This window comes from Calidris pugnax, unplaced genomic scaffold, assembly GCF_001431845.1.
Source record: "Calidris pugnax isolate Ruff unplaced genomic scaffold, ASM143184v1 scaffold48, whole genome shotgun sequence".
Lineage (NCBI taxonomy): Eukaryota > Metazoa > Chordata > Aves > Charadriiformes > Scolopacidae > Calidris > Calidris pugnax.
This window is the reverse complement of record NW_015090787.1, coordinates 488,846-498,709: the sequence shown is the minus strand read 5'-3', so window position 1 is coordinate 498,709 and position 9,864 is coordinate 488,846. Positions and strand designations below refer to the sequence as shown.

The window sequence follows — 9,864 nt, the reverse complement described above, 5'->3', positions numbered from 1 at the left end:
ATTATTTTATGGTGAGAGAGTTTATAACCGTGCGGGTGCAGGGGTGCCAGGGGTGTCCAGCAGCACTCTGCCGGGAGACACGCACAGGGACACACGGACACTGCTGTGACACACCAAGGCAGCGGGAGCACTGCCAGGGGACACACACAGGGACACACAGACACTGCTGTGACACACCAAGGCAGCGGGAGCACCGCCGGGGGACACACACAGGGACACACGGACACTGCTGTGACACACCAAGGCAGCAGGAGCACCGCCGGGGACACACACGCTCCCCGCCTTGCCACAGCGTCACTCCTGTGACAATAACCTGTCTGTCTGTCTGTCCACCCACTGTCCTGCCAACTCGGGCCCTTCCCTCCAGCCCCGCTGGCTGCTCATTCCCCAGCGAAGCCCCTGCCCCGCAGTGTGCTCACCCCCTGCACGGCCAGTGTTCCACGGGGGCCGAGGCACCACCGTGCCGGAGGGAGAGCAAGGACCCTCCTCCTTGGACCCCCTCAGGGCCACGAACTGCAAAGTTGGCATTGAACCCATCAGAAAACGCTGGCACGGGGTGAGGGACTGGTGCTTCCCTTCCCTTTCAGCTGCGCTCCCTTCACCAGCAGGTGATTTTCGTGCCCACTCATCCCACGGACTTATCTGGGCTCCAGGCACAAGCTGTTCCCTCTCCCTCCTGCGTCACCAACGATAATACGGGCCCCATGTGCCAAATTAGCCTCTTAACGATGGTCGGGGAACTGCCCCAGCCTCAGTCCCCCGCACTCGGGGGCTCCCTCTGGCTCTGCTCCCCTGGGGGGGCCGGCATTCCCTCAGGGAGCCAGGGATGCTGAGGGCAGGCGTGGGGCAGAGCCCCCTTCCCCCCCACCCAACAGTCCCATCCCAGGGGTCCCAGCAAAGCCGTGGGAAGCCCAAAGTGGGATCCCACCTCCCGGAGTGTTTCCAGCTGCCGTTTGTCAGGGACAAACCTTCCCATTGAATTCTGCAAATCAAGTAATGCTAATTGGACAAACTGTAAAGATCTGCACGACGATCACTGCATTAACTGCAACGTGCCCGAAACACTGAGTTTTATGCTGGAAAACCCAGCGATTGCACCGGGTGAGTGAGGCAGATGAAGGCCGCGGGAGGAAGATGTGTGTATCCCTAAGGAAAGTTTTTCCCCTGTTCCTCACGGCGCAATCTGGTGCGCTCAGAAAGGAAAAAGAGACTCCAGATTCGTACTCTTCAGGAGTGCTGCGGAGCATCAGTAATCAGTCATCTTTGGCAGACATATGTTAACAGCATCCGGGGAGGGGAGAACCTCATCAGAGCCGAGAAACCATCCCAGCCTGACTTTGGTACGGCTCCAGCAAGTCAGAAATATCTGTGCGGGCTCCGCTCCCACCCCTCCCCACATCCACCCTGACCCTCCCTCTGCCGAGATACCCAATTTACACTTTTCTTGTAACGCTTATTTGCTTTTTTTATAGGCCATTTTGCAATTTTTAAGGGCTTGGATGTGTATTTTCCCAGCCCAGCACTCAGCCCAGGGTCCCGGAGATGCGGGATGTGGGATGGAGGAGGGGACGACCACCTACTGCACAAGGGACATAGGGGAGGGGGGACATCAGCTTCCCTTAGGGGGGGCAACCCAGGCTGCTTGGGCACAGAGAGGGGGTCAGTTTGGGGGTCCCGAGCACAGGACCTCACCAGCACCAAAATACATCTTCAAGACTGGAAGAGGTTTCCAGGGGCTCTGCAGGGGGTTAAATACCCTCTGGCTTTGTGTGTGGCTCCCAAGATCAACAGTCTGGCCGGTCCCCTTTGCCCCATAGCTGCCAGAGGTGACCCCGGGGGGGCTGCCCCAGGGGGGCTGCCCCGGCGGTTTGTCCCAGATTGGCTGTTTTTGCAGGTGTGTCACCCCTCCGCCGGGGCCAGGGGCCACTGACCCGCTTGCCCTCTGGCCAACGGGGTGGCCCGGGCGCGTGGCAGGCACACGTGCCGTTCTTGGGGTGCTGAGGGGCCTGGGGAGCCCCCACGGATGCTGCCCCGTGGTCTGAGACCCGGGCAGGGGCTGTACGGCCCCTGCCCGGGTCTCAGACCACGGGGCAGCATCCGTGGGGGCTCCCCAGGCCCCTCAGCACCCCAAGAACGGCACGTGTGCCTGCCACGCGCCCGGGCCACCCCGTTGGCCAGAGGGCAAGCGGGTCAGTGGCCCCTGGCCCCGGCGGAGGGGTGACACACCTGCAAAAACAGCCAATCTGGGACAAACCGCCGGGGCAGCCCCCCTGGGGCAGCCCCCCCGGGGTCACCTCTGGCAGCTATGGGGCAAAGGGGACCGGCCAGACTGTTGATCTTGGGAGCCACACACAAAGCCAGAGGGTATTTAACCCCCTGCAGAGCCCCTGGAAACCTCTTCCCAGCCCTGACACCCCGCAGCTGGGGAAACAGCAGGCTGTTTTTTTGCCTTTCCCGCAGAGGTATCGCTTTCAGCTGACTCTGGAGGAGGCGATATGACTGAAACAACAGGTTACGCCGGGTGAGTCCCAATTTGTTTTAGTAAGACAAGAAGAACGTTCTCCGGCTTTTGTTTAAGCCTTATTTATAAAAGTTGACCTGTATTGTTGCTCAGATGCTTTCCATCTATTAAAGCACGTGGAAAGGAAGGCAAACCGCCCCCCCGCTGCCTGCAGAGTTTGGGTTTAATTTGTACTTGTACTGCTAGGCAGTTATTTGGGACAATATAAATATAAAATCCCGACTCGCTAAGAGCTTAATAAGCTGTCACGTACGAAATAGCACAGTACATTACCCACTAGATATTTCTGGCAGAATTATACGAAAGGCAGAGCTAAGGTCGCCATTGACAAAATTGATGATAAATATGGAGAAACGTTTTGTGCCAAATACGCCAACCTAACGAGAGAGATGCCGAAGAGGTTTCTGACAGCGCTGGACGTGAGGAGGAGGACAGCTCGTGTGACAGCAGGGCTCTGACAGCCGGGCAGCCATCCCGGGCACCCCGCAGAGCTGGCTCGTCCCCGTCCCTTCCCCGACACCAGTGCAATGTGTGTCCCTGGCGGGGCCCCCCGGTCACCCCGTGCCCCCCCTGCCCTGTCCCCATCCCTGGGCACTGCCCAGTGCCCCTGACCCGTCCTCACCCTCGTGTCTCCTGCAGCAGTGGGCTCGTCCACATCAAAAACCCGCACTTGGACGCGCTGGAGGAGGACATTCTGTATCACTTGGACCTGGGGACGAAGACGCACAACCTGCCGGCAATGTTTGGGGACATCAAGGTAAACAGCAGGCACAAAGCCCAGGCTGGGAGCAGGGACTGGCTGCTGGGCAAAGGGACTCAGCGACCTGGGGCAGTGACATCATCCGTCCTTGCTTTTTTCGGGCAGAAATCCCAATAGAAAATTATCCTTGTAAAACCCTGTGGCTCTGTCAAACCTGATTCCGTACTGGTCCCCGTGCTGGAGGACAGACGGGGGAAGCATTTGTCCAAAGCATCTGATCATCATCTACTGGAGGCAAGGGAAAGAGGATGTATTTTTGGCCGAGACCTGCTGCCAAAGCCAGCCTGACACCTCTGCATCCTCTTCCCTGCGCCGGGGAAGAGCCGCGGTGCCCGGGTGAGGGCTGGAGCCTGGCACAGCCCCGTGCCACGTCCCGGCTCCCGCTGCCCTGCGCTGCCGGATGAGCCACACTGCCCCTGCAGCCGCACGCCGGCCCCCGCCTGCGCTCGGGGAGCATCTTTCCCTTCAATATGTAAAATCTGTCCTTTTTCCTCCCTGACTTTACGGCCTCTGTGTCATGAGCAGTGCTCGCTAATTGCAGTTGGCGCTGCTGATAGAATAAATTAAACGAGGAGCTACTCTAACATCTGGCTTTGCTTTGCTGTCAGTAGGAACACTAACAGCCTGAATTTGCTGAATGCATTGCAGTGAAACTATTTTAGATTTTCTTGGCCTAGGACTGATACCCGAGTATGTGCAGCTGTACAGCTGCCTGCACCGAGCCCTAAAAGGAGTAACAGCTCGGTTTTAATCTTAACTCCTGCTTTTGAGCCCCGCAGTCACTCTGACGCCCCTCGGCTGCCTGCGGGGCAGCGGCATCCCTGCGCTCTGCGGGGAGGTGTGTGCGGTGCAGCCCCCACCGCCACGTTGGGGCTGAGTCTCAGCACCTATTTGGGCTAAAAAATACCAACCCGTTCATGTTTTATGTGCAGTTTGTCTGCGTTGGCGGCAGCCCCAACAGGATGAGGGCGTTTGCCCAGTTCATGCACCGGGAGCTGGGGCTGGCGGGCGACGGGGAGGAGCTGGCAGACATCTGTGCGGGGACCGACCGATACGCCATGTACCGCGTGGGGCCCGTGCTCTCCATCAGCGTAAGTACCGCGCCACCACACACCGCTCCACCACGCACCACACCACCACACATTGCACCACCACGCACATGGTTTCCATCCCGGGCACTCGCGGTGACCCCAGGGTCTGCTGCCACCAGCCTGGTCCCACCGTGGGGACCCCGTCGCCCCCAGCCGCAGGGAGGGTGGCCAGGCCAGCCCCACCACTTCCTTTCTCCATCTCCCGCAACACCCACAAGCAGATTTTCCCCCCCTTTCCAGTTTTCAGCCGCCACCAGCAGCGCAACCTTTCAGCCGTGGCCAAGCTTCCCCTGTGTGAATGCCGATTCCCAGCACCCTACGTGTTGAGTTCAAAAAACATCATATTAAAAATGAACACGCACATTATTTTGCCCAGCTCAGCAGCCTGGCAGTTTGGGAGGCAAAGGCCGCTTCCCACCACGCATGAACTATGAAATATTGCTGGAAGTATTACGCTGACATGAGCTCTAAAGTAAAAACCTTGCTTTATTATTAATTCTTCGTTAAGAGCAGCAGTACGCTTGGCACTGCACAAAGGCAGTGAGAGGTGAGTGCTCACACCCCAAGGCTCGGTCCTGCCTTCATTTCTTCAGGCACAAGATCAGTACTAAATGTGATCCAGAGGAGACAGCATCACTCACACCACGGAGCTCACCTTTGGACCCTTGGACCAAACCAAACCAAGCCCAACCCGACCGACGGAGAAGCCTGAGGGAATCAATCTGACAGGACCCAAGGGGGAAAAGCCCTCGAGTTCTGCCACTCCCCGCTCTGGCAGCAGCTGGGACACAGCTGGAAGAGAAGCCGACGCTGAGCTCCGGGCCATGCAGGGGTTTTGTGCCAGCGCAGAAGCCATCGCCCCCCGGGCTGGTCCCGGGGAGGGGACGTGGGGCAGAGCCTCCCCCAGCGCCTGGTGCCCAGCAGCTGCCAACACCGCATTTTTGCAAGTTGCTTAGAGACAGAAATGAACTCCAACATACCGGAGGCAGGAACACGGTCTCCTGCTTTGAATATTTACAATGAGAATAAATTTTTCAGGCATTGGCAAATAAGTCAGGCTGATGTTCCAGAATAACAACACGCAAAATGTTTTCATATTTAAAAGATGATACAAGCCTGACAGACCGTCAGTCTCACAGCCAGGCGGAACGAGACGAAGCAACAGGAAAACCGACTGCAGACGTTAAACCAAGGGAGCTTCTCTACATACGCTTCCCTCAGGGTTTTGAACACCGGAGCACAAACAAATGTGAGGCTTTTTTCATGGGGAAGAAATGAGCCCCCCGCCATCAAACGCCTTTTGGTTTCAAAGGTGAAGCCAAGAGAAGTGGGTGAGATGAGGCAGGAGGGGGAGAGGGGGCCTGTGAGGCATGAGGCTTCACGTGGAACCCCTGAGCCTGAAACTGGTCCTTACCCAGGGGCAGGAACCACCCGTGCTCCTTCGTGCCCAGCAACATGGGCAGAGGTGCTCCAGCGTGGGGTGAGGACGGGCTGGGGGCACCCGGGCACCCGGAGGCTGGGGTTGTCCTCACTGACATTCACCACCCCAAGAGCACGAGTGGGACACGACAAGAATGAAACTCAGCACACAGCATGAGGACGGCCAACACCAGGGGAAGGTCTGGGAGCATTCGGCTGTCGAGATGCATTTGGAGAGACCTCTCCTGAAGGAGACACACCATCTGCGCACCCAACGTACTGGTCCCAGGGATGAAGGGCAGCTCTATGGACAAGAGCCTCAAAAGCACCAAGGGGAGGAGGAGAGGGTCAGACGCTTTACCTGGACAGGCTGCAAAGACCCTGAGATGTCTCTCCCCCCTTAAAAAATCTCTGTTGGCCTCATCAGTGGAAGAGGCTGCAGTGTAACGCTGAGCTTGTGGCAGTCACATACCTGTCACCTGCCGCAGCATCACGGGGAATGACGTTTCTCTGTTCTCTCCTCCCAACAGCACGGGATGGGAATCCCTTCCATTTCCATCATGCTTCACGAGCTCATCAAGCTGCTGCACCATGCAAAATGCCGAGACGTCACTATTATACGCATCGGTACTTCTGGAGGCTTAGGTAAGCTATCCATGGGCTGTCTTCTGAGAAAAAAAGCTATTAAAAAAAGAGCTCTCAGCAATAGGTCACGTAATTATGAGCCTTAGCATTTTGTCAGGTCCCCAAGTATCAAACAACATGATACTTTGGTTTGCGTTAAAACCCAGCAAACTTCTAGTGACTGGCTGAGCAGAGCACACAGTTCATAATGAACAAAGGCCTTGGATTCCAACAGCTGGGAATGCCTTCCAAGGGAACACACTGACTGGAAGTCACTCTCACCCTTTGAGATCTTCCCGGCCCTCCCAGCGCCCGCAGTCCTCCCTGCTGGTGGGACCCGTGGTCACGCCTGCACAAGCTGGTGGTGGGACTTGGTCTCTGAAGCCAGAGGCAACTAAAACACTCTGGCTCAGCTCGGTCCCACAGTCCCCCATCGCTGCTGACTCCGTACATTTTACCATACGTCTGTGCCACTGCATGCCTTTCAGTTATTCTCACACCTGGTTTACTCACTACGAAGAACCGCCCCACAGTCACACACATCTAGAGAGGTCTTCCTGTCATGCCGAAGTTCTGCAGCGGGTCACAAGTGTTACGAGCCCTGGCTTAGCCTCAGCCTTTGTTTTCCCAGGGGTGGAGGCCGGCTCTGTTGTGATCACAGACACGGCGCTGGACTCCTCCTTCGAGCCGCGGTTCGAGCAGGCGGTGCTGGGCGAGGTGGTGGTGAGGAGCACCGAGCTGGACAAGGACCTCGCGCAGGAACTGCTCGCCTGCAGCAAGGAGACCCCCGACTTCCCCACGCTCATTGGCCACACCATGTGCACCTACGACTTCTACGAAGGTAAAGCCATCTCTGATGGCCCTCCCTCCCCCAGACATCCTGCCAAGCCTTTGCATTCCTGTGTCGGCAAAACAAAACTCCCCACCCTACCCAAGCCCGAGCAGGGCTGCAGGAGCAGCCCCTCCTGATCCGTCAGAGCCCGTTCAGAGGTCAGAGCAGGATTGGCTCCACAACACGTAATACTGATTGCAGCGCTTTCCCGGGGCGAGGCCAGTTGGTCTCTTGTGCTTCTGACAGTTAAATTCTGTCAGGTCACCTGCAAGGCCAGCGCTGCTGCAGCTGGTGGTGGATCTGGAGTGAAGATCCACCCAGCAGTGGGAGCCCCCTGGGATAATGCAGGTGTCCCGGGACCTCTGCTGCCCCCAGCCCCGCCGCTCCAGGGGAGCCCAGCACAGTCCCAGACCCTCCGAGGGCGGGTGGTGTCTGCACCCCAGAAAGCACACAGCCCCTGGCCCGCAGCCCCGCAGCCAGCACAGCAGATGGGTTACACCGAGCTGTTTCCTACAACAGGATTGTAACTTCAGAACTACCAAACAGGAGAAAAATGTCAGGAAGCGTGTGCCATTTACGTAAACAAACTTTGGTTACTCTGGAACCGTTTCCTTTGCAAAATTAAGTGCTGATTGCCGAGTAGATGAAATGTAATAAATGAAGAATTAATAATCTGAGGACTATTTATAAACCTTTGGATCTGCTTGCAAACGCGACCATCTGTGTACTGCTCAAGGCCATGTTTTATTTAAACAAAAAGCCATTTGAGAGGATTAGCAGTAGGAAGAGCAATGAAAGGAGGTGCTCGGCCCCGGCCAGCACTCCGCAGGTATTCCTCTGCTGGCACAGAGCCCTCTGCACGCCTGCCAGAGGAGCAGCTGCACCGGGTGCCCTGGGGACCCAGGGGTGGCTGCAGGATGGCCAAAGCCACCCATGGCATCCAGGGAGATGGTGGGGATGGGTGCCTGTACCTGGATGCACTGCGCAGAGCCCCGGGTCCTGCCCACAGCGATGCCCAGGCTGCGGGGGGATCGGGGGGGAGCAGTGGCACCGGTGGCAGTGAGCCAGGACACAGGTCCCCAGCCAGTGCCAGTGCCACCCGGGCCGGGCTCCAGCCGCCTGCCATCCGCCCCAGCCCCTTAAGAACAATTAAACCTGAATTAAGGGGTTTTTCCTCTCCCCCGTTCTCCCACCCTGCACAGCTTGCTGTGCCCCTCTTCCATGGGAATTTGGCATTTTTGGGGTTTAACCCAGCAGACTTTCCCTGTGCCGTGGACCTCAGGGAGCTGCCAGGACTTGCCCCACGGGGTGAAATGCCCCCTGCACTGCCCACCCCGGGGGCTGCCTCCCGCTGCACTAACGTTAAACCTGCCCTTCCCTCCCCCGGACAGAGACGCACCGGGGCTGGTGTGAGTCCAGAAGCTGCTCAAAGGAACGGGTGGTGGGTTCAGACAGATGTGGGGTGCTGCCGGGCTCCCTGTCTGAACCTGCCCCCGTGAGGGTGATGGCAAACGGCAGTGACACCTCTCTGCTTCCTCCCCAGGTCAGGGGAGATTAGACGGAGCGCTCTGCTCTTTTTCCAGTGAAAAAAAGTTAGAGTACCTCAGAAGAGCTTACGATGCCGGCGTGAGGAACATCGAGATGGAGTCGACGGCGTTCGCTGCCCTGTGCGGGCTGTGTGGCCTCAGAGGTGAGTCCTCCCGCGCCCCCCTCACCCCCCCCGGGCTCCGTTTGGTGCGAGATCCACACCTCCCAACAGCCAAAACCACATTTCCACTAGAAAAGTACACTAAAACAAACAATAAAACCCAGGTTTGTTTTAAAAGGCCTGAGCGCATGTTGGACACAACAAAACCAGACTCCCCCGGCCCCTCTGCCAGCCTCAGCCCAGGCGATACCCCAGGGCCCCCTCCCTCCCCGCGGGGCAGTGTTTTGGGGGGTGTGATGTCTCACAGGGGGTAACCAGCCTCTGGCCCTCCTGCAGCCGCCGTGGTCTGCGTGACGCTGCTGGACCGGCTGGAGGGGGACCAGATCCGCGCCCCCCGCGCGCTGCTGGGGGAGTTCCAGCGGCGGCCCCAGCGCCTCATCGCAGCCTTCATCCGGAAGCGCCTGGGGCTGCAGCCACGGACGCCTCTCCCCACACCCTGAGGGGACACCCAGCGGGAGCAGGGGACACGGAGCGGGTCTGCACCCCCACACCGGGAAGGGGTCTGCAGCACCCACCCGCACCAGTGTCCCTGCTCCCGGGCAAGGGGAAAGACAGAGTGGGCCACCACACACTCCTGTGGGCAAGTGGCCCCCGCAGGCAGCTGGACCTGCACACACGGCAGTGTGGGAGCCATGGCCCCCCCGTAGGGCTTGGGTTGCACCATCACCACACACCCAAGGAGAGCTCCAGCCAACACCAGCACAGGAACCCAGAGCGTGTCACCAAACGGCAACCTTCCTGCTCCCATCGTCACCGGCGGCAAAGGACTGTCCCCTCAGGTGGGGACACAGCCTTCCTCAGGGAAGGAGATCCCTTTGCTTTGGCACAAAGCCAAAACCTCAGTAAATGACATGCAAAATTACCCCGCATTCATGGCCATTGTTGTTACTCACTGCTGTTACGCTTCAT

The 9,864-nt window shown here is 58.2% G+C and overlaps 1 protein-coding gene across 4 annotated transcripts; it reads left to right on the top strand.

The window, feature by feature from the left end:
- The first annotated feature begins 1,202 nt into the window (after positions 1–1,202).
- On the top strand, positions 1,203–9,471 carry UPP2 (uridine phosphorylase 2). Of its 4 annotated transcripts, XM_014966509.1 has the most exons (8): positions 1,203–1,340; positions 2,461–2,521; positions 3,161–3,278; positions 4,214–4,372; positions 6,322–6,436; positions 7,047–7,256; positions 8,791–8,937; positions 9,232–9,471. In XM_014966509.1, exons 2-8 carry the CDS (start codon positions 2,496–2,498, stop codon positions 9,393–9,395), a joined length of 939 nt encoding a protein of 312 aa, XP_014821995.1. In that variant the 5' UTR covers positions 1,203–1,340; positions 2,461–2,495; the 3' UTR covers positions 9,396–9,471. The 4 variants fall into 4 exon arrangements, with proteins under 4 accessions (XP_014821995.1, XP_014821996.1, XP_014821998.1 ...); XM_014966510.1 differs by lacking the exon at positions 1,203–1,340 and having other exon boundaries at positions 2,314–2,521; positions 3,164–3,278; XM_014966512.1 differs by lacking the exons at positions 1,203–1,340; positions 2,461–2,521 and adding an exon at positions 2,567–3,050 and having other exon boundaries at positions 3,164–3,278.
- Positions 9,472–9,864: the final 393 nt, after the last annotated feature.

Excerpts from the sequence above, each read along its gene's own strand:
- UPP2 (XM_014966509.1), top strand. The coding sequence starts at position 2,496 with ATGACTGAAACAACAGGTTACGCCGG. Across the intron at positions 2,522-3,160 it reads GAAACAACAGGTTACGCCGG|CAGTGGGCTCGTCCACATCA; the intron begins GTGAGTCCCAAT and ends TGTCTCCTGCAG. Across the intron at positions 8,938-9,231 it reads CGGGCTGTGTGGCCTCAGAG|CCGCCGTGGTCTGCGTGACG; the intron begins GTGAGTCCTCCC and ends GCCCTCCTGCAG.